Source organism: Caretta caretta, chromosome 9 (genome assembly GCF_965140235.1).
Source record: "Caretta caretta isolate rCarCar2 chromosome 9, rCarCar1.hap1, whole genome shotgun sequence".
In the NCBI taxonomy this organism is placed as follows: domain Eukaryota; kingdom Metazoa; phylum Chordata; order Testudines; family Cheloniidae; genus Caretta; species Caretta caretta.
In genome coordinates, this window is record NC_134214.1 from 11,580,674 (window position 1) to 11,606,438 (window position 25,765).

Below are 25,765 nucleotides of genomic sequence, written 5' to 3' on the forward strand. Positions count from 1 at the left end.
GAAACTTAAGGCATTCCATCAGAGATGCTTGCAGAGAGTAATTGGTGTCTGCTGGTGTGATAAAGTAAACAACGCTGATCTGTTAAGAAGGATTGAACAGCATACTGTACAGACAATGATTGAAGAAAGAAGGCTGACGTGGTTTGGACATGTATGGATGTTAAAAAACTGTGCTCCTAGTCAAATTCTTGACTGGATACTACCTGGTGGAAGATGGAAAAGAGGAGGATAACAGATGACATATAACAAAACCAATGAGGAAAAATACTGCTGTCGTGGAAAAAGACTAAAATGGAGCAAGAAATGTGGCACTAGAGAGATGGAAGTGGAAAGACTGAGTTGCCTCATGTCACAAGGCAAAACAGCATCTAATAAATAATACAAATATGTAGCCTGTAAATTCTGTGGATTTGGGCAAGTCACCCAACTTTTACCTTAATTACACCATCTGTAAAACATGGATAATATGTAACTCCCCAGGATTAGTGAGAGGATTAGCTGGGTTTAAAATCACTTTGAAGACAAAAAGTATTAGTTGTGTGTTATACTCAGTTACCTGAAACTATAACCTTATCTACCCCAGATATTTTTCATTTTAAAAGGTATCATTCTGTAGTAGGAGTTTCTTAAATATGAATGCATTTATTGAGCACCGACAGTGTCTTCAGCCCTGTATGGATGAAGACACTCCCTGCCCCAATGGAGCTTACAGTCTGATTCAGACAAATTATAGTAAAGAACATAACAGAGGTTGCAGATTTTTTTAAATGCTGCTTAAAGGAAAAAAAAGCCACACAGCATTGTTGAAAAGCATTGTGGAAGGAGTATCTTTCAGAGGGAATTGGCTTTACAGGGAGGGCGCCCAAAGCTCAGAAGGTGGTTTAGACACAAGGGGAAGAAAGAGATAAAAGGGGCATTTAGAAAGACCATAGGTGATATGGAAATGGTTGGAGATAGGAGGAAATAAGGGCAAACTGTCACTGAGTTATGCAGAGCCTTAAAGACGATGGTGGGAGGTTTGAAACGGAGGAGGAAGGCAAGAAGCTAATTAAGATATTCATAGAGGAGAGTAGCATGGACTGAGTGGTGAGGAAGGTTATTTGTAGGGATGTAGAGGAAGCAATGAAAGGCTATGGCCACAGTTTGGATATGAAATGAGTGTGAAGACTATTATAACGAGGTTGTGAGCCTGACTGGCAGGGAAGATAGTGGAGTTGTCTATAGTGATGGAGATGGGGCTTTTGGATCTGAGATGTTCCAAAGAACTGAAGATCTAATAAAACAAAACAAAACACCACTTAATTTACATTCTATGAAAAATTTCACATATTAAAAAGTGCTTTGACTTCCATTTCATTTATTACTATCCATAAAAAATAAAGTTATGATTTATTTTCTCATACAATTCATTTAAAGTTAGGTATGGGAATACATGAGAGATGGTTTAGTAATGGAATAGAGTCTTTCACCTCTCAGATACTTGTTCCAATCTAGCTCAGGTCAGTCTGGCTGTTTGATAACCTGTGTGAAATGCGCTGGTGACCACCATCCTCGTGGAGTGGGGGGGAGAAACATGTTACAAAACCAGTATTATTACCTACTGACACCCTTGGGAAACAGACAAACTATTAGCAACTGACATGAGAGCCGTTCTCTCCACCTGTACACATTTTAAAGCTGTACATGATTAGCAACAAGTTTGTCCATTTAAAAACTTACTAGACTCAACACTGAAAAATACTGAAATAGAAACTTTTATTTAAGTCAGCAAGTAACAACAGGATACACATTACATTATTCAGTCGCTATTTGTGGGTGCCCTTCTGAAACAGTGTATTAACTGCTTAATTGTCAGGAGTTGCTTTAGCAGAATAATCAATAAGATTTTTATCAGGGGTCTCATAGTGATACCAGGGCCCATCTCCCCTCTCTCTCATTAGTCGACGTGCCTCTAATTCCTTCAGCCTATAAGAAATGGAAAATGAAAGTCAAATTCAGCATGTAATTTATCATCTTCCATGGGCCACACTAAACACTGATATCAAAGGAGTCATCTCCTCTTACATCAGCATTTCATTTGGTCCTCTATATTCTACAAAGACCATGGGAACAATACTACAAATACGAAGATTTATCCATGGTCTTAAATATTCCATCATTGTGTTTCATTATATTTACTTGGTTTTTCAGTAAACTAGCTGAAGAAATAATAAAATAATAATAATAAAAATAAAAACCCGATGAGATTTCTAAACATAGACAGTAGTCTCCTTCATAATCATGAACTGAAAACTTTCCTGGTTATTTCTCACTGGAAGTTATCTGGTAAAAGATGAAGGTGGGAGGGGCTCCACCAAGAAAGTCTAGGAGCAACATTCCAAGAAGCTTAGCACCTCCTCTGTTAGTACTCAGTTTACCCAAGCAACAGCAGCATGAGACTAACATGATACTGGACAATGTCACTGGTGCCCCTGGTTTTCTGGACAGTAGCAACAAACCAGACCAAATCTACAAGCATTAGCAGAGGCACAGCAATTGTCCGTCTCCTGACTCAGGAAGATAAAACTGCATTGGTTTACACTTGGTTTGTGTTTGAAGAGTTATCGTTACAATTATTATTTTTTTAAAACTAAAGTTACATTCTGTAGAAACGGATGGTTTAGAACCAATATTTGCCAGGAAAAGCTTCTTACTTACAAAGGGCCAGAGGATTTTTCAAGCCCTGATCAGATGTCCAATTGAAGAGAAAAATTCGACTATTGTATCATAATTGAAATGGTTTAGTACAGTACATATTGGCTTCTAAAAGCTTCAGCAAACCCATCCTATCTTTACCTTAGGTCAGCTTTTTTAGCTTCACTATCAACTATGGCCAACATTTTTTCATATTCCTTTTCAGGAGAGTCAAGGAGATAACAAGCAATCCACCTAGTTATAGGATGCTGGAAGAGATGAAAATAAGACTATTAGATTATTCATATAATTTCCACGCAAGAACCCGCACAAATAATAATGGCAGGGAAATTTGACCACACTTTTAAATATTCTTTCTAGTCCCATTTACCATGATAACGTGTAATTAAAAATTATGTTAAGCTCTATACCCCTAATTCTGCAAACACTTATGTACTTAACTTCACTATCATGACTACCACTAATTTAAACAGGATTACTCACAGTTAATACAGTTTAGCACATGAGTAAATTTTTGCAGAATCGGGGCCTATCAAAAAAAGTTACCCATTTGCCATTTTTGACATTATCCAAGATAACATGCAATAGAATAGGTTGTTGTGGAATAAAAAAAAAGAGGACAGTTAAAATGAGGGAAAATCTGTGTTTCATATTTTAAGAACAAAGACAGACAATTGCTGAAATAGAGTTAATCAAAAACTGCTACCATAATCTCCATAAAATGGACTCCAAACCTATTACTGTAAAGATTCAGTAATCTTTATACTAAGTGCTGCTTGCACATGGAAACTTTTGTCTAATCTTTCAATCCCCGTGTAAACTGAACTAGTCAGATAGAGGTCTGTGTATTGCTATGTACAATCATTAGCCAGTTAAAAACAAAAATAAAAATATAGCTACATCAAAAAAATCAGTGACAATTGTAAAGTAACATCTCATGAGCCACTAGGGCTGTGATTCTCAGCTTTCTGATGGCATAAAAAAAATCTTTGTTTTTAACTCTGAAAAGTTGTGAGATATTGGACTTTGATTCACTGCTGACAAATACTATAAAATAGGGCTGTCAAGTGATTAAAAAGATTAATCATGATTAATCGTGAGATTAAAAAAATAATAGCGATTAACTGCAGTTTTAATCGCACTGTTAATAATAGAATATCATATTTATTTAAATATTTGTGGGTGTTTTCTATATTTTCAAATATATTGATTTCAGTTACAATACAGAATACAAAGTGTACAGTGCTCACTTTTTTATTACAAATATTTGCACTGTAAAACAGATGAAATAGTATTTCAATTTACCTCATACAAGTACTGTAGTGCAATTTCTTTATCATGAAAGTTTAACTTACAAGTGCAGAATTACAGACATTATTCTTATTATTTTGATAACTACACTCAAAAATAAAACAATGTAAAACTTTATAGCCTACAAGTCCACTCAGTCCTTGCTGAGGACAGGGAAAGATTTTACCTCAGCATTTTAGCATTCAGTAGGGGAGTGAATTGTGCAGGAGGCTTTTTTTCCTGCTGCTGCTAGGTTAGCCTGTATCATATGTCTCCTTTAGCGGCATCTTGGCTTACTGAAGGGGTAAGTTTTTTTTATCTCAGAAAGTCAGTATTGTGGAGATGGGAGGGGTGTGAGTTGTGCAGGAGAAGGGTGAATTCTTGATGCTGCTCCTGTTGGGTTGGGTTTTTGAGCTTGCCAGGCTTGCTCCCTGTCCAAACAGGAAGAGAGTTTCATCTTAGAAATCTGCATTCAGTGTTGGAGGAGGATGGGTGACGGGGGGGAGGAGGGGAGAGAAGCAATGACTTGTGCAGGAGGAGGTTCTGTGAGGACAGGGAGTGACGATGGGAGGGGGGGGGAGCAAGAAATGACTTGTGCAGGAGGAGGGGGTGTCTTGCTGCTGCTTCTGGAATGGTGATTTCTGGTACTGGGCTCACCAGGCTCACCTCCTTTTACTGAGCGAGGTGGGCTCCCTTCAGCTGAGTGAGCCCTTGTTTGCAAGAGAGGGTGTATTTTACCACAGGGACTCGGCATGCAACATGGGAGGAGAGGCTAGTGCAGGGAGGCTGAGCTCAGCAGGCCCCTGTTCTCTATGGGGTACCCTGCAGAGTGAAGTGCCATCTCAGAGCAATGGGGCATGGCATGGGGGGGAGGGTGTCGGTACCCAGAGCAAGGGGCCGGCTGGGGGCATTGGGACACAGCATGGGGGAAAAATGGGGGGAGAGGGGATCGGTCCCTGAAGCGAGGGGCCAGCTGAAGGCAATGGAGCACAGTGTGTGGGAGAGGTTGGTCCCTGGAGTGAAGGGCTTGCTAGAGGCATTGGGACACAGTGCGTGGAGGGGCAGGCCAATCTCCGGAGCAAGGGGCCAGCTGGGAGCACTGGGGCACGGCAGGGTCAGGATCCCTATCTCTCCACTGGAGCCGGGATGGGAGCAACTTCCTCTCCTCTCTCCTCCCCCCCCCGGAGGCAGATTGGCATTACTGTGCCTGACCGGACACTGTCAGGTCCCTCCACAGCTGATGCCTCCCTCCCCAACCAGATGTATGCGATTAACACCATTTAAAAAACATATGCATTAATTTTGTTTTCAGTTAATAACAGGTATTAACTGCGATTGACAGTCCTACTATAAAAGTATGAATTTCCTGCTGTTCGTTGAAAGGCATTCAGATGGGATAAACAGTGTAATTTTAAAGTGTAGTATCTCAAGACCTGGAGCTCTGGGGAATGTTTAAAAAAAACAAAAACAAAACAAACTAACCCCGATGGACTGGTGACCAGAAAAGAGATTTAGATCTTGACTTGGTAAGAGTGCTTTTGTTATTTATGGATTTTATGTTCACAACTTCACGTACAGTGCTCTTACTATTTACCCAGCTATGTACATTACAGGTCAGTTGCATCTGCTACTGTTAGAATACCAAAAACAAAGATCTAATAAAATAACACGTATTTAATTTGAAAACTGTATATTTGCATGAAGATCCAATCACATAAAGTAGCAGATATCCTCATTAATATTTCCAACACATTTTAAATATTTTCCTCCCAAGATTGATGTATGATGAGGAGGAGTGTACTGGAAATGCCATATCCCTTTCATAGTTTTGTACTCACTTTGTAATATTCCCAGTGCTCTGGAACATAACCTTCTGGAATCTCTGCAAGTTCAGCTTCACCTGACAACAGAAAATGGAAGGATGTTCGATACTATTGACATTTTAGAAACACACTTTACTTTCCTTATACCAATAAAGGCCAATTAAAGAGCATTTCACAAACAAAGTATTTAAAGAGATACTATCAATTTGATTCTATTTGGTTTCAATAAAGTGAGCTAGAACAGTCTGGAAGTAGTTTCAGATACTATACCTGCTTCTGAGTCCTCCCGCCAGTTCTGTTCTACAGATACACATGCCTATATTTTAACCCACACAACAAAAAGAAATGACTGACTATACAGAGGAAAGAGTGAAACTGACTGTACCCAAAGTGCTATCACAAGGTAAACAAGCATGAAAAAAAATTAAATACATTTTTCTCTGATCTTTCAATTAACGCAATCTGAGGTTAATTACACTGTAGGGTCAAAAGAAAAGTCAGGAAGAATTTTGATTTTAAATTGGCAGTGTCCTGTTAAATGTATATTCTGTACACTTATCTTGGAATATGCACAAGGTATACATTTAAATTGAGACAGAAAACATTATCCTCTTCATTATTTGCGCAGCTCTGCTGCACACATACATAAACATCGCTGATGCAAATATGACTTCTACAAGAATATCAAATGGAGAATAGACACATGTATAACTGCTGATCAATTCTCCGAAGCTTCCCTGCATTTTATAGAACAGCTAGAGAAGGAAGAGATGTTAGGTCAGCTACTGGATTCTCCCCTTCAGTATATTTTTACATAACATGACTAACGCTACGTTTCAGTCATGGGTATTTTTAGTAAAAGTCATGGACAGGTCACAGGCAGTAAACAAAAATTCACGGCCTGGAACCCCCGCTGGTGTTGGGGAGCAGGGGGTTGGCAGGGCTGGCAAGCTCCCTACCTGGCTCCCCGAAAGCAGCCAGCATGTCCTTGCACCTCCTAGGGAGAGGGAAGGCCAGGGGGACTCCGCACGGACTGCCCCCACCACGAGCGCCGGCTCTGCAGCTCCCATTGGCCAGGAACCACAGCCAATGGGAGCTGTGAGGGTGGTGCCTGCAGGCAGGGGCAGCACGCAGAGCCCCCTGGCCCCTCCACCTAGGAACTACAGGGACATGCGGGCTGCACACCAACACCCTGCCCCAGCCCTAGCCCTGAGCCACCTCCCACACCCAAACTACTGCTGCTGGGGGGAAGACGGGGAGAGAGAGAGGGCGCGGTGGCCAGAGACTGCCCCAGCAGAGGCTGGTATGGCTGGCCCAGGGGCTGCCAGAGCCAACTGCACCAGCCGCTGCAGAAGTCACTGAGGTCACGGAAAAATCACAGAATCCGTGATTTCCATGACAGACATGCAGCCTTAAACATGACCCATAGTTACCAAGCCAGTTTTAGATATAAGGGTCTTCCAAGCAATCCTTTGAAGAAATTCAATTTACTATCCAATCTATTTCATTTTCTTTATCCAACTTTAACAATGTAGCTTGGTTGAACATCACAGAAGTGCTTACCAATGAAGATGTTGACATACGTTATAAGTACTGCTACTGGTATCCCAGGCAATAATATATAGAATCTCTATTTAGCAGGGGGAGAGAAAAAGACACCAGATCAGTCTGACAGAAAAATAAACCACTTCTTCTGCAAATCTCAGTTACTCTTACAATTATCTCTCCTGTATTAGAACACCAAAATCTGAACTTCCACAATATTTCTTCTGTATAACATCAAATATGATTTATTATTGCAACTGGAATACTAGTGTTTCCAGCTAAGGATCTCAAAGCATTTCAGAAAACAGTAAACATGCCTCAAAACCCAGGTGATACATGTATTAATCCCATCATTACAACATAGCAAATTGAGCCACAGAGAAAATAAGAAAAGGAGTACTTGTGGCACCTTAGAGACTAACCAATTTATTTGAGCATGAGCTTTCGTGAGCTACAGCTCACTTCATCGGATGCATACTGTGGAAACTGCAGAAGACATTATATACACAGAGACCATGAAACAATACCTCCTCCCACCCCACTCTCCTGCTAGTAATAGCTTATCTAAAGTGATCATCAAGTTGGGCCATTTCCAGCACATGGCTGTTACTCTGAAACCAGAGAAAATAAGTGACTTGACAACATTATAAATTTGAATCAGTTTCAGAGTTGGGAATGCAACATATAAATTCTCCATCCCAGTCTCTTGTTCTAATTACTAGGCAATACTGTTGATAGGTAAAACAATATTACTCAAAGCCTGGAGCTGATTAACTATAATGAAGCACTAAAACCACCTTTGACTGAACTTGAGTCAAAATGCAATTTTTAAAAAAACCATTGCAAGCTGAGAATTAATATTTTATATAAAATCTGTTAAAAAGATACAATGATCAGTGATTGCAGGGCATAAGTGAGGTCATATAGACCCCTGCCCTCACTCCATGAAGTCCCACCTGACTGACTATTTCCCCCACATACTGGATCTGATCCTTTCATTGACTTGAACGGGCTTTGGATCAGGGCTACAGAGCCTAAATCTCCGGTGTGGGTGGGCTGGATGGAAGGAGGTACACTTATTATGGGGTAGTAATGGGGGGCTCCTGGACTGGGAGAAGTTTTACAAGACTTAAAACAGCCAAGAGCTAAAATATTACTAAACCTGGAAAATAGATGACAGTTAAAATTAAAAAAGACAACAGGAAAGGATTTAAAGCAGTAACAATAAAAAAGTAGCAGTTAACTAACAATAGCTTAAAAGGGGCCAATTGAAGATAGTTTACATATACTACACACACAATTTAAAAAAGAAAAAAGGTCACTAACATAACAGATGTCAATCACCATCCTGACTACTTGGCTGGTATGACATATCCCTTTGCCCCATCTTTGTCTTTATAAATGGCAAGTTCTTCATGATAGGGACTAGGAAATCTTGTTTGTGTGGCTAGTGCCTGATATGTTTGGGATGCTACTGCATTGTAAATAATAGGAATGAGTGTATTAATGCCTTAAACACAGTCCATCATTTACAAATTATTTAAGTTACATTAAGAGTTGCAACAACAAAAAATTAATTTACCAGCAAGCTCAGAAATCGTTTGTCATAGAAATCTGTTGGCGTGATGACAAACATTCTTTTCCCATGGCTTCCATGTCGTACTGGAGCTGCAAAATTAAACCAGGGTATTATTATGTCCTTTTTCTATCTGCAGTGATTATGTACAGGAGAAGCTCTGCAATGCAGGCAAAAAAAAAGTAGTAAAACATTCAGTAAGGGGTGGGTAACTGCAGGCTGGTAAGGGTATTTATTGTTTTGCCTAGGACAGCAGGACTCCTAGAGCTAGCCCCAATTGTATGTTACAGAAGTGGTGATATTCCAAGATAAAACTCTCTCTATGGAGCAAGTCATAGAGGGAAAATAGATGAGTTGAAGAAAATTTCATTTGCACAAGAATCTTCCATATAAAAATCTCTACAGTTAGGTAAGTTCACACACTAGCATGCTACTAGGTTTTGGCTGGGGTGGCCAAAATTTTGACCCCCCAGGTCAATCGTGGAACAGGAGTGGAGGTGACATACTGACTCTTAAGTGGACACCTGCACCTATGACTACAAGCTCTCTCAGTTTTGCACTGCATTATGAACAGAAATGAAATCAGCAGGTAGACGCAAGGACTAACATACTGAAAAGGAAGTTTATATATCTGGCTGTACTACACATTAAGCGGGGGTGCCTGCTGGACATTTAGGCTCCAACCTTGCCACTAGCTCAGCATGAGCAGATCTCTGCACCAGCAAAGAATCCCAGCGGGTTCAATGTGGCTCAGTGCAAGGACCTTCTCATCGGTACACATTACAAGACTAAAGTAATGAGAAAATTCTCCATTTTCAAGTAAATACCTTTAGCCACAGAACATGCAAGAGGAAAGAGTAGCAGCAGCATACAACACAACCAACTGTCCCTAACAACAGACTTGAATTGAAGATGTTCCAGAAGGCCTCCTAGCTAGCTGTTTCAAGAAAAAATTAAACAACTTGCAGCTCCCATCTACAGTTCTCAAAGACCACCCCGTAACACAGGATCATATTAGCTCCTTTTCACAAAGGGAAACCAAAAATGAGTATTTTGCCCAAGGTCACTGTGATCCTTTCTCAGGGTGCCCAGGATTGTGTCACCTTGTCTCCCCCTCACAGAGGCAGAGAGTGTCTCTGACATGGCCAGCCCTTCAGCCACCCAACATCGCTTCTCTGGGCTTATTCTAGCTGTTACTTTGCACTGCAGTCCTCTTTGAATCATTTCCCTGTAGTGTCCAGCCATTAACCACTGGACACTCACAGAAATATCAGGTTCGCTATCCCCAAGAGGACAGTATATACACATGTTTGACTTAACGGAAAGTCAGCTCCTATATAACATCTTAGCATTGAGATATATTTACAGTGAAAACAATCATAAGTTTATTATCAAAGGCTAAGATTTAAGTGATAGCAAGTAAAGACAATGGAAACAGAAAAGTTACATATAAAACAAAATTATAACACACTTTAGAGATTACACTTAATTTAACAGGCTACCCTCCTGTCTAAAGCAGTCTATTCTCAACCAAAGCCTTCTTTCAGCATCTCCAACCAACAAGGCTGGGATCCCTCTTTCATAAATGCCAAAAGCACTGCCCTTTTCCTTCCTCGGTGAAGGATTTTTCTGCCTTCTACTCACAGTCCCAAAGTTCACTGTCTTTGCACATGGCCAGGCTAAGCCTTATGGCTTGTTTTCTTTTCTTGTATGCACCTTTCCTATTGATTCCATATGTAAACAGAGCTTCCATTGTTTTGCTTTACAGTGCTTAATCTACATGGCCAACAGAGGGACACGTAAAAACAAAAGGAGTACTTGTGGCACCTTAGAGACTAACCAATTTATTTGAGCATTCTCTTTGAGTCTCTAAGATGCCACAAGTACTCCTTTTCTTTTTGCGAATACAGACTAACACGGCTGCTACTCTGAAAAGAGAGGTTTCAGAGTAACAGCCGTGTTAGTCTGTATTCGCAAAAAGAAAAGGAGTACTTGTGGCACCTTAGAGACTAACCAATTTATTTGAGCATGAGCTTTCGTGAGCTACAGCTCACAAAAAGTGAGCTGTAGCTCACGAAAGCTCATGCTCAAATAAATTGGTTAGTCTCTAAGGTGCCACAAGTACTCCTTTTCTTTTTCTGAAAAGAGAGACATGTGAATCCCAATCAACATCCTTTGTCTGACCCAAAACCTGTTTGTCAGCATTGCCTTGGACACAGACCTTAAAACATTTTCATTACACATACGTAACGTTTTATGTAGCGTTTGTACATTTCACAACGATATTAATGATCAGCATGATCCTGGCTTTCATTTAAAGCCTCACATGAAAGTCTTCATAGACAAATACTATGAAAGCAGTGTATTAGGTGCAGTGAGTTTATCAGGCCTGATAGGAGTGGAACCCTTTGCCAGCTGGTACCCATGGGCCTGGATCTCACAATCAGTCACATAACTCGAGTGGCAGAATCAGGAATAAAACCCAGGTCCTCCAGACTGATGGTCTAACCACTAGAGAGAGGAACCCCCCTCCCAACTGAGGAAACCCCCCTCTCTCCTCACAGGCCTCCCTCCCCCCTCCCCAAAGGAGAGCCCACCACCACCACCACCATCAGAGGGATCCCCCCTCTCCAGAGGAGCCGCTCTTCCTACAGTACCCCCTTCCCCAGAGGAAACCCAGTTACCCAACCCCCCGCGCTCCCCGCCCCCTCCGCAGACACACCGGTCCCCAGAGCCCCCACCCCGCTCCCCAAGGTCACCCCACTACAGAGGACACCGAGCTCCCCCCGCCTGGGGGCTCCATACCGATGATGCCGGAGGACACGACATTTCTGCCCAGCAAGGAGGCGCGTCCCCCGCCTGCCGCCCTGAACAGGACTTTGCGAGTCCCCAAAGCGGCCGCGGCCCGGAGCAGGAGGCTCATGGCGGCCATGTGTGAAACTGGCAAGGGGCGGGGCCGCTGGCCATTTACCCCCAATGAGATCGAAGCCGAGGCGCCACCATCTTGGAATCGGGCACGTTGTCCTGTAATTGTACCCGTAAAGCCCTCTCCTTCCGGTCTCGCAGCCGAAAGTGGCCGGTGGCGCAAGGCATTGTGGGCATCATGGCGGCTACCCTTTGCCGGCGCTTCTTCAGCGCTTTGAGGGTCTCGGGAGTGTTACAGGCCCCGCCAGCCGCCTGCTTTCCCGGGTAGGGGCCCGTTGAGCGGGGTAACTGGTTCCCGTGGGGCGGGGAGGTGAGCTGGCCTGGGAAGGGGGTGTGGAGCATGTGGTGACCCCCGGCCGTGGCGGGGGGGGGGCTGCGTTGGGCGGGCGTTTGGGGTTGTTGAGCTGGGGGCCCTGTGTGCCGGGGGCGGCTGAGGGCCGGGGGCAGTGGTGGCCGTTGAACAGCTGAAGGAAAGGGGCCGTTGGCCTTTGGTAGGCTGACGGGCCTGTTGGGCCAAAGTGTGTTCATTGGAAATAGAAAAGGAGGACTTGTGGCACCTTACAGACGAACCAATTTATTTGAGCATAAGCTTTCACGAGCTACAGCCCACTTCCTCGGATGCATGCAGTGGAAAATACAGTAGGGGGATTTTATATACACAGAGAACATGAAACAGTGGGTGTTACCATACACACTGTAACGAGAGTGATCAGGTAAGGTGAGCTATTTACCAGCAGGAGAGAAAAAAAAAAACCTTTTGTAGTGATAATCAAGGTGGGTCATTTCCAGCAGTTGACAAGAACGTCTGAGGAACACTGGGGGGAGAGGGGAATAAACAAGGGGAAATAGTTTTAGTTTGTGTAATGACACATTCACTTCCAGTCTTTATTCAAGTCTCAGTTAAGGGTGTCCAGTTTGCAAATTAATTCCAATTCAGCGGTCTCTCCTTGGAGTCTGTTTTTGAAGTTTTTTTGTTGAAGAATTGCCACTTTTATGTCTGTAATCAAGTGATCAGAGAGATTGAAGTGTTCTCTGACTGGTTTTTGAATGTTATAATTCTTGACGTCTGATTTGTGTCCATTTATTCTTTTAGAGACTGTCCAGTTTGGCCAATGTACATTGCAGAGGGGCATTGCTGGCACATGATGGCATATATCACATTGGTAGATGTGCAGGTGAATGAGCCTTTTATGGTGTGGCTGATGTGATTAGGCCCTATGATGGTGTCCCCTGAATAGATATGTGGACACAGTTGGCAACGGGCTTTGTTGCAAGGATGCATTCCTGGGTTAGTGTTTTTGTTGTGTGGTCTGAGGTTGCTGGTGAGTATTTGCTTCAGGTTGGGGGCTGTCTGTAGGCAAGGACTGGCCTGTCTCCCAAGATCTGTGAGAGTGATGGGTCGTCCTTCAGGATAGGTTTAGATCCTTGATGATGCGCTGGAGAAGTTTTAGTTGGGGGCTGAAGGTGACGGCTAGTGGCGTTCTGCTATTTTCTTTGCTGGGCCTGTCCTGTAGTAGGTAACTTCTGGGTACTCTTCTGGCTCTGTCAATCTGTTTCTTCACTTCCGCAGGTGGGTATTGTAGTTGTAAGAACACTTGATAGAGATCTTGTAGGTGTTTGTCTCTGGCTGAGGGGTTGGAGCAAATTCGGTTGTATCGTAGAGCTGGGCTGTAGACAATGGATTGTGTGGTGTGGTCTGGATGAAAGCTGGAGGCACATAGGTAAGTATAGCGGTCAGTAGGTTTCCGGTATAGGGTGGTATTTATGTGACCGTCGCTTATTAGCACTGTAGTGTCCAGGAAGTGGATCTCTTGTGTGGACTGGTCCAGGCTGAGGTTGATGGTGGGATGGAAATTGTTGAAATCAGGGCTTCTTTTCCATGAGTCCAGATGATGAAGATGTCATCAATGTAGTGCAAGTAGAATAGGGGCATTAGGGGACGAGAGCTGAGGAAGCGTTGTTCTAAGTCAGCCATAAAAATGTTGGCATACTGTGGGGCCATGCAGGTAACCCTAGCAGTGCCACTGATTTGAAGGTATACATTGTCCCCAAATGTGAAATCGTTATGGGTGAGGACAAAGTCACAAAGTTCAGCCACCAGGTTTGCTGTGACATTATCGGGGATACTGTTCCTGACGGCTTGTAGTCCGTCTTTGTGTGGAATGTTGGTGTAGAGGGGTTCTACATCCATAGTGGCTAGGATGGTGTTTTCAGGAAGATCACGGATGGATTGTAGTTTCCTCAGGAAGTCAGTGGTGTCTCGAAGATAGCTAGGAGTGCTGGTAGCATAGGGCCTGAGGAGGGAGTCTACATAGCCAGACAATCCTACTGTCAGGGTGCCAGTGCCTGAGATGATGGGGCGTCCAGGATTTCCAGGTTTATGGATCTTGGGTAGCAGATAGAATACCCCTGTTCGGGGTTCTAGGGGTGTGTCTGTGCAGATTTACTCTTGTGCTTTTTCAGGGAGTTCCTTGAGCAGATGGTGTAGTTTCTTTTGGTAACCCTCAGTGGGATCAGAGGGTAATGGCTTGTAGAAACTCGTGTTGGAGAGCTGCCTAGCAGCCTCTTGTTCATATTCTTACCTATTCATGATGACAACATCAGATGAAGTGAGCTGTAGCTCACGAAAGCTTATGCTCAAATAAATTTTTTAGTCTCTAAGGTGCCACAAGTACTCCTTTTCTTTTTGTGGATACAGACTAACACGACTGCTACTCTGTTAATTGGAAATAGCTATGCTTTGTGGCAAACCTAGGGCTATTCTGATGTAGCCTGCCAGTAATGTTCTGCACGCAGAGCCTGCAGTGAATGGGATTATGGCCCTTACAATGGGGTAAGCCTAGCAGCCGTAGGGCAGTTCATCCCTCGAAATCCAGCCCAGAAGAGTGGTGCACCAGATTGATGCTGGATGTTGTGCTTTGGCCTTTCTGAAATGAATTGGCAACTAGAATCCAGCTCCTAATGGACCGCCTCTAAAAACCACTGTCAAAATGACAGCAAAATCTTCAGTCTATTTGTTTGCAAAGAGCTTTACTATATTCTGTTCAGGTCCTTACGGTACCTATCCCCATAATATTTCAACATCTAGTTTATCAGCTGTGTAATGAAGGAATAGTTTCACCAAGTGCTAATGAAATTCATTCTCCTCCTGGGGACAATCAGGTGTGAAACTGCCATTGGGCAAAGTCCTCCTCTTGAATAATAATTTATACAGTCTTTAATATACGCATGCAGCAAGCAAGACTATGTATGCATTCATTCTTTTGGATAATTTGTCCCTCTCTTTAGAAGGATGAAGCTCTGACTAAACCCAGATTGGTACTTAGTGAGATTTCACAATGATTAATATCTGAGAAACATTCATCTGTTTCTCAAAATAATGTATTGAAATTTCACATTTAGATTTTAGTACAGCTGGTTGTAATGGAATCCAAGTTACGCTACAGAAAACTGTGGAATATGTCTTAGCTGTACCTTGTCAGAAGGGATTACATTAATTTTTTGACCCGCACTTACTTCCATCCCACACAAAATAGGTGTTCTCTTTATTATTGTAAACTGACATCAGAAATAACAAATCTTGAAAATTGACATTATATTAACAAAAAAATACAGGCTAAAGAAATTAATCTGCCAATATATGGGACTCCCTGATTTGCTATTGATGTCCGCTAATTTGGGGTTTTGCAGGCCAGTGCACATTTAGGCAAGTAAATTAAAAGCTTGCATTTCAAGATAATGAAGTTTGGAACAAACATTTTCTCCATGCTAGTAGCCAGAGGCATTACTTTATTGTTCAGCCGATAAAATCAGAAAGGTCTAGTTTCTTTACTACAGTTGCTGCTGAGAGTGCCAACAAGAGTGCCGGCTGTGATGGAACTTGCTCACTAGAACTAGACATATTACCAACTCATTTCACAAAGGCCCCTGAATATCAATTTAGGGTATTATCAAATTTAGTCACTACGAGAGGGATAACTTGATAGTCTAAACCAGTGGTTCTCAAACAGTTTGTTTTGTGGACCACTTGAAAATTGCTGAGGGTCTTGGCGGACCACTTAAGGAGCTTCCCAAACATTGTTTGTACCATTAGCTAACTATTGTAAAGCACTTTGGATAAAAATACTATATAAAAAAACCTTAATAATTGTTTTTTTGTTCTATAAATAAAAGCACACAACTCATATTTTAATATCAGTAGTCTTACCTTTCTAATGTGATGGCTGTGCCCTCTTTCCCCCGCTGCGGCAGGCCCTGAGCTGGGGCTGGAAAGGAGGGGGTCTCTCCCTCTCTCCCCTGCCGCAGCAGCGCCCGAGCTGGGGCTGGAAAGGAGGGCCGTCTTTCCCTGGCAGCTGCAGGTCTGGAACTGGGGAGAGTCGCCTCTTTCTCTGGCCGCCACAGCCCTGCACATCCCAAATTCCTCCCCACCCCCTTTTCTCACCCCACTGCCCCCTCTCACATGTGTGTCTTCTCCAGGGTCCAGGCACCTAATTAGTGGAGCCATGCTTGCACGGCTCCAGTAATTAGGTGGGTGGCCCTTCATTCTCTAAGGTGCGCACCTTAGAGGGAACTATCCGTGGACCACCTGAATGGAGCTCACAGACCACAGCTTGAGAACCTCTGGTCTAAACATTAGGTTTGCAGTAGCTATACTCCCTTGAAAAATAGGTTCTTGACAGAGTTTGAAGTAGTTAGTTATTTCCAGGTAATATTAGAGTTTCCACAGGTGATACCTTAAAGACAGAAGCTCTATGTCGATGTTAAAGGTCCTTCAGCATTTTTTGTAATAACGGCGTCTTCCTGCACATAATATTAGTGTTATGAAACACAGTACTTGCTTTGTTTCTGCATGTCATTCTTGTTTTTCGTAAATGCTGTTTTTACCAGTTATTTATTATTTGTTTCATAGTAGTGCCTAGAAGTCTCAATCATGATCCAGGCCTCTTTGTGCTCAGCACTACTCAAACGCATAAGAGACAATCCCTTGCTCAGGAAGCTTATAAACAAATGAGAACAAGACACACACAGACTGAGAGGGGAAATGAAAATAGAGATGACGTGTCTGACATTGACAGAGCCAGGAACTGACCCATGTCTTTTGACTCTCTCTCCAGTGGACCCTGTGGCCTCCAGTGTTGGAGAACCTGCAAATAGAAAACTTGTTACAATCAGAATAGGAAGGTGTCCATGAGAATGGACTGGAGGGCAAAGTTCGTATTTAGCAGATTTTTCTTTTTCCTAATCAAATATATATTTTTCTTTACCTTTGTTGCAGATTAACCTTGAATCTGCTCCATAAGAACACTACTAAAGTAGAGCCCATCTATCAGTGTAAGTTTCTCCATACTACTTTATCACGGAAAGGACTGGAGGAGTTTTTTGATGACCCAAAAAACTGGGGAGAAACTGTAGTTAAATCTGGTGAGTTATTTTTAACCTTTTGGGTTTGGTGTCTTTGATATACTTCTGCTGTTAAAAATATGCAAATTAATATGCAGGATTTTAGAAGGTATTTAGTGGCAATATGTCATGCCACTTCTTGTATATTCATTTGCTTTTTCTATTTTAATTCTGTGTTAATACAAGTGGAACATTTATTATGCAGAGCAGAGGCAAAACATCTAAGCCCTGTAGCCCAGCATATAGTCTTCAACCATGTTGTGTGAGATCACAGAAAGGGTTGCACTTCTAACTCTGAACAAGGAACTTTATTCGAATAACGAAAACAGTAATATCCCTAAAGCTGCTTTTGTCTGTCTCTCTCTCTGCTTCTGCCTACAACTTTCCCTAGTTCTGAATGCCTGCTACAAGTATTAGGGAACAGAACAGTTTCTTTCACATTTGAGCATGGTCTTGTTTTCTAAGCAAGATTGAGTCTGGTCAGTATTTCAATGTCATCTACAAGGAAAAAGCTGCAAAAATTGGTGTTTGTAATTTGACATTCTTTCCAGGGAATCAACGTGGTGTGCAGGTGGAAATATTTTTTTAGAAAATGGATCATTTTTAGATTAAATCACTGTTTTTTGTTGCTGTTGTTTTTACAGGGGATGAGTGGCATGCAAAACATCTAAGAAACAAGAGTAATGAAGATTTGCACAAACTTTGGTAAGTGTTTTAGTGCAGTGTTTCCTATCCTTTTGGGGCAGTTGTGCCCGTTTTCATATGAAAGACATGGCTGTATTAGCCAGTGAACTCAGTTTCCCACTCAGTTGTGCACACTCTAACCTGCACTGGGGTTCTAATTCTGGTCAGAGTATGTACAGTGTATTGCAGGTAGAAGTGGTGAATTAGGCTCCAGTGCAGAAGGGTCCAACGTGGCCCATCAGTTAAGGATGTTTTTTAAAAGGTTTATATAAAAATGTGTGATCTCATGGACAGAGGATGGGTCTAGGGGTTAAGACACAGGGGGTTCTAATTCCTGCCTTTGCCACTGACTATGTGAGCTTGGGATAAATGACTTTAGTCCTGTGTCCCTCAGTTTCTCCAACTGTAAAAACAGGAAATAATGGTGTTTACCCATCCTTTGTAAGGTGCTGTGAAATCACAGAGGAAAAAGCCCTGTTAAAAGTAAATCAGATGGTTAGCATTGCAAGATCTTTAGCAATACAACTTAAGTAACATAGGCAAGGAATTTAGAAAAACAAAACAAAAAAACCCAGACTTTTTAACTTGACGTTGGGAGCCCAGAGTACCAGACACAAAATCGTGTACTCCCAGGGGTTGAGAATCACTATTTAAGTGAATAATTTACAAGCATGTTAGCACTAAAACTTAACTCTAATTTCTGACCGTATTGTACTATTATGTTCTTTGATCCAGGTATGTCCTACTGAAAGAGAAAAATATGCTTTTAACTCTAGAGCAAGAAGCAAAGCGACAGAGTTTACCTATGCCAAGTCCGGAACGATTAGAAAAGGTAACTTTTTCATATAAGCTAAAAACATCACTGCAGGTAAACTTTTTGTGTGAAAGATGCAATGTTTGCAAACCTGTAAAAGACAGTTCCCAGAATTATGTTCCTGATTCATTTTGCTTAGGGTAGCAATGTAAAAGTTAACTTGTTCCAAAGCCTTTCTCACCTCCTATACTTCCTAATTGTCAAGGTGGTTAAGCACTGGAATAAATTTGCCTAGGGAGGTTGTGGAATCTCCATCATTGGAGGTTTTTAAGAGCAGGTTAGACAAGCACCTGTCAAGGATGGTCTAGATAATACTTAGTCCTGCCATGAGTGCAGGGGACTGGACTAGATGACCTCTTGAGGTCCCTTCCACTCCTATGAGTCTATGTTAAATCATATTCATATTAAATCACCTCTTTCATTCCACTGAAACTGATTTCACAGTCATTTCTGGTATCTTTTCCTGGCCCAAGTTGCAGCCCACCCATATGCTTATCCTTGAACTTTCTGCCTTCAACTCCTTTGTTTTCTATCTTTCCTGGGCTTCTATGAACCTCTGACCTCTTGGTTCTTTTCTCATTTCTCTCACTCTCTTTCAGTGTCTCCTTCTCTAACATTTGCCTTCAGTTTTCTGACCTTGTTTGCCTACACATTTCTCTCCCTACCTTAACCTTACAGACTTCATCTACTCACACATGAATCATGGTAACAAGGTTTCTAGCTGGAAAAGTGTTGAGAAGCTTCTGGTCAAATGTTATAGTTTGGCCATTGCTGCTCTCTGATCATCTAATAGGAACAGAGTCTCTAACCAGACCCCAAGTTGCCAACCAGCTTGACAAACCATTTCCATGAACTCTGTCAGAAATGCAGATAAAATCTGCATATTTCCAGTTGTTTTCCACAACCTACCAGCATCAACTCATTGTCTGGATTGAGCCTTAGCCAGCTGGCACCTAAACTAAAAGTTTCTCAGTTTAAGCACAGATCAGAAGCCAACATTGTGGCTTCAGTGTCATGTTGAAATGGTTATTCTGTTTTCAGGTGGAAAAGTCTATGGGAAGAATAGACTTAGTTATTAAAGAAAGAGAAGTTGCTCTGCGGCTGTTACAAACAGGCCACGAAAACCCACGACCTGGCGAGTGGAGAAATGACTTCTTAGGACGCACCTACTGGTATGGGAAAGAGGATTACTGTTCTATATGTGCAGAGCTGTAGGAGGGATCAGTACTATCAAAACCAGAAACATGTTACAGAAAAAGAGTCAGATAACGTGTCTATTGTGGAAAAAGCATCTTTGTAACCTTATCAAGAACAAGCAATATTTACTAAACAACATTAATACCTTTGGGGATGTGTTTCATCATCGGCAACTTTGCTAAGCCGTTAGCTGGGGTGGGGTGGTGGTAACCTCTCTCTCACAATTCCATGGATAAATCACCGGATAAACGGCAAACAGAGCTTGGTCTCATTTATATTCCAAGTTTTACAGTATTGGGGGACCTGGTTACAATATGGTAGTCCCCTGACGTGGTTGAAATATGGTTCGGTCTTGCTGTGCCGATGAGTTCAAAGTGTTTCCAAATTGTGCTATAGACCTGGACTTTTCTCAGCTGCATTGCAAGACCACTGAATTAAGTAGGGTTGCCAATTTTGTATTATTTAAAAAACGGACACTCCAGCAGGAGTGTTGGAACCTCCCCTGCCCCTCGTTCGCTCCTCTTCCCCTGTTGCTTGCTCCACCTCCCACCTCCTGTCTGGGTCAGGAGGGACTTTTCTGCAGAGCCAGGGCTGGGAGCTGCAGCCGCCTGACACAGGTAGGAGGCTTCCCTGGCTGAGTAGGATGCCTCCCCCGCCCTTTGTAACCAGAAACCATAAAGTCCCCTTTTTGACCAGGCTTTTCGGTTGAAAACTGGACCTGGCCCATGGCCACCCTCCTGTTCAGGGGCAACTATGTAACCTAGTCTTCCAAAAACTATAGGACTTACAGTGTAGATGGGACTACATGTAGATGGATTCAGGATCTCCTATCATTGTTGACAAGTATTTTAAATTGTTTGTAAACTCTGTAAATTAAAGTAGACTATATCCAATAAACTCCAGTAAACTTAGATTCAGGGTGAAATCCTGGCCCTATCAAAGTCAATGGCAAAATTCCCACTAACTTTAATAGGGCCAGGATTTTACCTTCAGTGTAATAGCATTTTGAGAAACAGTTTCTGTATTCTGCACTGGAGTGACAGGAGTTTGAGGAGATAGAGAAAGAACCTCCCTCCGCCTTCTTTGAGTTATAATTTTTGGTTGCACACCCCTCCCCCCAAACTCAGATAGCTGGGTGGCATGCTGAGGTGAGTCAAGGGGTGGAGGTGGTGCTCTCTCCCTGGGCCCTGCTGTGCAGAGCTGGCCCCCTAAAATGGAAGTCAAACTATGCTTATGGAGGGCCACCCGGTGCCCCATGGAGCAGGAGCCTGGTGCCCCGAGCTCCCCCACGCCCAGTGGCTGAAGTCTGGAGCCTTGAGACACCCCCTGCCACTGTGGAGTTTTTCTAGCATGTTGTGGGGGGGCCTCAAAGAAAAAGGTTGAGAACCCCTGGACTAGACAACAGTACCTACCCACTTGAACAAAAAAGAGCAGCTTCGTTACAATCCATTTACTGAGATGCAGCAATCTAAATGCTGGATGATACTGTAATCAATTTGTATGTCATTGGCAGGTACAATGCCAAAGAGTGGCCAATACCTTGGTACCTAAACAAAAAATACAACAGGAGGAAATTCTTCTACTCGCCACGTGTAAAACATTTCATCAGGTAATTTGAAATGGAAAGGAAAATTCTCTGACCCTGTTTGTTGTGTACTAGTCTAGGTCTTCCAACGTTGTAAAGGACAGTCTTATTGCTTTTTCTAGCTTGTGGATTGTTTTTTTGCTTTACAGGATGGGGAAGAGGTGACACTGAACAAAAACTGTTTAAGACCCTGATTCTGCAAGCACTTAGGCATGTGCTTAATTTTAGGCATGTGAGTAGTCCCCTTGAAACCAATGGGATTATTTATCTGTTTAAAGCTAAGCACGTCTGTAAGAGGTCCCAGTTCTGTGAACACAGTCATTAAGTCACGTTCCTAGTGTATAATTGGTTCTGGGTACAGCTGAATAAATGTTGGAGATGACATGGTGTCTTATACTGTATCCCAGCTTCTTTGAAGTTGTCACCATTTATCTTCTGGGTCTGACTTTGCTTAAAGAAATTTTAGCTGGTAATATTTTACAGAGCACTTTTAATCCCAGAAGACTTTTACCAATAATATGAATGAATCCCTTCCAGGTGTGTAGCACACTAAGTGTGTGACGGTAAAATCTGAGCCATGTATACCAGGCCATATCTTTATTCTTTTGAAAGTGCCCTGGCTCTTTAATATACACAGAGCAGAGATAAGACCAATTTCAAAGACCGCCCACATAGCATACTACATGGAACTCCAGCTTACTTCTCTCAGAAAGATGAAGGAATGAGTCAACCCTGCCTGCATTCTAATTTATAGTTTCATGCAGTGTTAGAATTCCAAAGATGATGATTTGCACAAAGCATTTGCCCTACATTTGGTGCTATGCATATTAATTATGATAAAATGCTTAAGACCATTCCTCTAGTCTCCTAATAAATTCAGTCTGGCCATAGCTTATATAACCCTGAATCTGATTGCTTCAGAATTTTGTACAGCTTCTTTCATACAAACTAAGTTGTATGGTATTTTGGCTGATTTCAGTGGCACTCTTCCCATCTCAGCCATGCCATGCTGACCCAGAATTGTATATAATAATCTGAATGTTACCTTATTTATTATTATCTGCCTAACAGTTCCACAACACCAGCTGCTTAATTATGGTCAGAATCTCTGGTAAAATCCTGAGATCATTTGCCTTTTTACTGCTGCCAGATATTATGCAGATGGTTCTGATGCATAATCACTCCTATGTCACACACTCATCTGTAATTAGGATGGTTTGCATGTAGATTACAAAATGTTTTTTCCTTGTTATACTTCTGCAGATTGAACTGCATGGGCTACTTAGCCATTTATAAGCCTCATCTATCAGTCATTCTGAATTATAGCTTGCTCTACTCCTTTCTGATCCCATTTTCTGTCAAATTTATCCACCTGCAAAATTGTTCTGTACTCCAAAGTTATTTTATGTGCAAAGCAGCCAAGGTTTTTTCTCCTATGAACACCCCCCCACACTTGTTACCTGTAGGATTCAGAGTGGAGGAAAAAACTGTGCTACTGTACCCACGATTGCTGACTATTTCTGCTAACAGCAGTGAAAGTTAATATTGTTATTGCTCTCGCTAATGTAACCAGTGGCATCTTTCTGACCATGTATTATAAGGGCTTGATCCATCCTATTTTTCTGCTCCTTTTGCCACTGTCACCCAACCCCTCCTCACTTCTCTCCTCTATGCTTTCTTGACTAGTTCTTTAGCAGCTCCCTTGGTGGCTTCATCTCCTCTCCTTTTCACTCTTACATTACTCCAGTGTTCCATTCTTGGTCCCTTCTTCTCCCTTAACCTTTTGCCATCTTCATCCCAATCTCTGCTCCTCTAGTCAAGCTTGCAACTGTCTGACAAACTCAGGATGGCAAAGACTGAACTTACTCTGCACCATTTCTTTTTCATAGTCAATTCTTTGGTCCTTCCCATGCACCAGCCTATCAACCTCAGTTTCACTGGACTTCTAACTCTCTTGTATTCAGGCTAATACTAAATCCTTTCACTTCCTATACAACATTCTGTCTTGATGACCCTATCCATTCTCCATACCTTGATAATCCTCCTGTCTGGACTTTCCTAGTATCCATCTAAACATGCTCCAGTCTAGTCACTAGAAAAGATCTCATATTGCACACTACCACAAAGCAACTTAACCCAGTTCCTGCTTATTATTTTGACCTGGGACTATATCTCTACTGGTAACCTCTCTTCCTAAAACAACTTAACTCCTTTCACTGTTGCTACTTCATCTTGAACTGTTAATCTGTTGTATTTACAGTATCAAGCACTTGTTTGAAATCAGTTATGTCCACTGTTTCATTATTAAACACAATGTAGGGAATGTACTCCCGTTACTGAAAACCACTGTCAGGAACTGGTATGTTTCCTGGTTTAGAGGGGTGATTAACTGGAGAAACATCTTCTCTGCAGCTTCTGTAAACTAAAAACAACTTCATGTATTTCCCCCTGGGAGCCTGTTTTCTCCTTTTATTTTTCATTGCTGCTCTCTTAATTTGTTCACTTCAGACATTTATACTTCATACATATACCATGCATCTTATATTACTGTAAAGCATTTGAAACAATTTGCATGAAATATACTTTTCATGTTGGAGCTATGGCAGAACTGCCCTTTCCCTGTGACTAGCAGGGGAAAAGCATGAATAAAAGGTGAGTTCATAAGACTTGGAGCAGTGGGGACCTGGCCTAGTTCATTATTGCTAATATAAAGTAGGGGCCTTTTCTCCTCTTTATTTCCAGCTTCTACCCATCATAGCAACTGTTATTGGTATTGGCTGGGCCCAGGTCTTGATGCCAGCACAAGCCTCTGATATAAATTCTTGATATTGATTGCTGAACTTGAGTCTCCAAGTGAACTCTTGTTAATGGAAGCCAGCTTACCCAGTTAAATTAATTGCCCAGTTTGAAAGTTATGAAAGTCTTAGGAAATTCAATAAAGTGATACAAAAAAATCTTCAGAATTTAGGCATAAGTGATATGACTGGGAGAAATGTGTTGGACTATAATGAAATTTAACAATGCTTATTTTTCTTCATTACAGACTTAGAATAGAACAACACTTGAAAAAACAAGCAAGGATGAAAAGCTTAGAAAAAAAGAAACAGCTCCTTTTACAAAAGAAATTCCCTCACCTTGCTGCACAATCACAGAATTAATATCAAGCTGGAAGAGTGATGCAAGTAATAGTTTTACTGCAGTAGTCTTAAGATGCTACATGTGACTGGCATGTAGTGTGAACATTTTCAGTGGGCAGCAGATAAAGAACAGGGCTGCCTGTGAGGGTTTTTTGTTCTTTGATTTTTTTTTTCCCTGCCCAAATAAAGCTCCTCAACCCGAAAAATAAATTTCATATCTGGGTTGTGAGACCTTCAGAGCAAAACAATATAAACTTGTGCTGAGTCATTTAACTGATTTCTGGAAAAGTAATATTTTATCAGCCAGGTGATGAAAATTAATGCTTTGCGTCATTTTGTGTCATTTACTATAAAGCTGACCTGTATGCTTAACAGTAAAAAAGCATATGCAAGACAGAGATTGCAATCAAGGCAGTTGTAGACATGTCTGCTTTAGCTTTTAATGAAGGTCTTCTCTCCCTTTATTTTTGCACTTAACACTTAGTGTAGCATATTATACAAGCTATAGCAGCTGTCCAATGCACTCAACTGTCCTATTTAAGTACAACAAAACAAATGCATTAGGCAGAAAATTACAGTAAAATCAAGTAGGTTAGGAAAGGAATAGAAAGCTCAAGAGCAACATCTCTACAGAAAGTAATGGTAAGTTTGAGAAGTTCTCTATCAAATTAATTTTAAATCTGGCTTGATAGCTGTGTCCAAGTTTTCTTAGTAAGGAGGGAGTAGCTTGAGGATAGCATAGGCTAGATTCCTGGTTATCTTTGGTAGATTCAGTGGAAATGGTCGCATTTTCTAACAGCCTTATACTTATTTTTGTAAGTTACTGGCTCTTTGCTTTATCACATTAGAGCCTGCAGCCTAACTCAGCTCCTGGCAGGGGAAAGCTTTCAAATATTCTTCAGAAATAAATATTATTAGTAGCACAACACTTGACATCTAAGTAACAAGTTAAGGACAACATTGCTAATTAAATTTTAGGTATAATAATAAAGATATTTAGAAAAGTGAAATATTTTCATATGGTTGTAGCAGAAGCATTTGTTAGCTGTTAATTGATAATTGAATACAACTGGTACAGGGATCTACTATGGAGAC

The 25,765-nt window shown here is 41.7% G+C and overlaps 2 protein-coding genes across 2 annotated transcripts; one reads left to right on the forward strand and one right to left on the reverse strand.

Moving 5' to 3' along the window:
* Nucleotides 1-1,738: 1,738 nt before the first annotated feature.
* Nucleotides 1,739-11,892, reverse strand: NDUFB5 (NADH:ubiquinone oxidoreductase subunit B5). The gene is made up of 6 exons (XM_048863132.2): nt 11,734-11,892; nt 8,935-9,020; nt 7,371-7,437; nt 5,823-5,884; nt 2,836-2,942; nt 1,739-1,965 (listed from the first exon to the last, which is right to left on the reverse strand). Exons 1-6 carry the CDS (start codon nt 11,858-11,860, stop codon nt 1,845-1,847), a joined length of 570 nt encoding a protein of 189 aa, XP_048719089.2. The 5' UTR covers nt 11,861-11,892; the 3' UTR covers nt 1,739-1,844.
* A 72-nt stretch (nt 11,893-11,964) lies between these two features.
* On the forward strand, nt 11,965-24,924 carry MRPL47 (mitochondrial ribosomal protein L47). The gene is made up of 7 exons (XM_048863131.2): nt 11,965-12,117; nt 17,129-17,274; nt 17,898-17,958; nt 18,673-18,769; nt 19,793-19,923; nt 21,462-21,557; nt 24,577-24,924. The coding sequence occupies exons 1-7, from the start codon at nt 12,032-12,034 to the stop codon at nt 24,689-24,691; spliced, it is 732 nt and encodes a 243-aa protein (XP_048719088.1). The 5' UTR covers nt 11,965-12,031; the 3' UTR covers nt 24,692-24,924.
* Nucleotides 24,925-25,765: the final 841 nt, after the last annotated feature.

Excerpts from the sequence above, each read along its gene's own strand:
- NDUFB5 (XM_048863132.2), bottom strand. The coding sequence starts at position 11,860 with ATGGCCGCCATGAGCCTCCTGCTCCGGGCCGCGGCCGCTTTGGGGACT. Across the intron at positions 2,943-5,822 it reads AGCACTGGGAATATTACAAA|CATCCTATAACTAGGTGGAT; the intron begins GTGAGTACAAAA and ends CATCTCTTCCAG. Across the intron at positions 1,966-2,835 it reads GCTAAAAAAGCTGACCTAAG|GCTGAAGGAATTAGAGGCAC; the intron begins GTAAAGATAGGA and ends CATTTCTTATAG.
- MRPL47 (XM_048863131.2), top strand. The coding sequence starts at position 12,032 with ATGGCGGCTACCCTTTGCCGGCGCTTCTTCAGCGCTTTGAGGGTCTCG. Across the intron at positions 17,275-17,897 it reads AGAAACTGTAGTTAAATCTG|GGGATGAGTGGCATGCAAAA; the intron begins GTGAGTTATTTT and ends TTGTTTTTACAG. Across the intron at positions 17,959-18,672 it reads GAAGATTTGCACAAACTTTG|GTATGTCCTACTGAAAGAGA; the intron begins GTAAGTGTTTTA and ends TCTTTGATCCAG.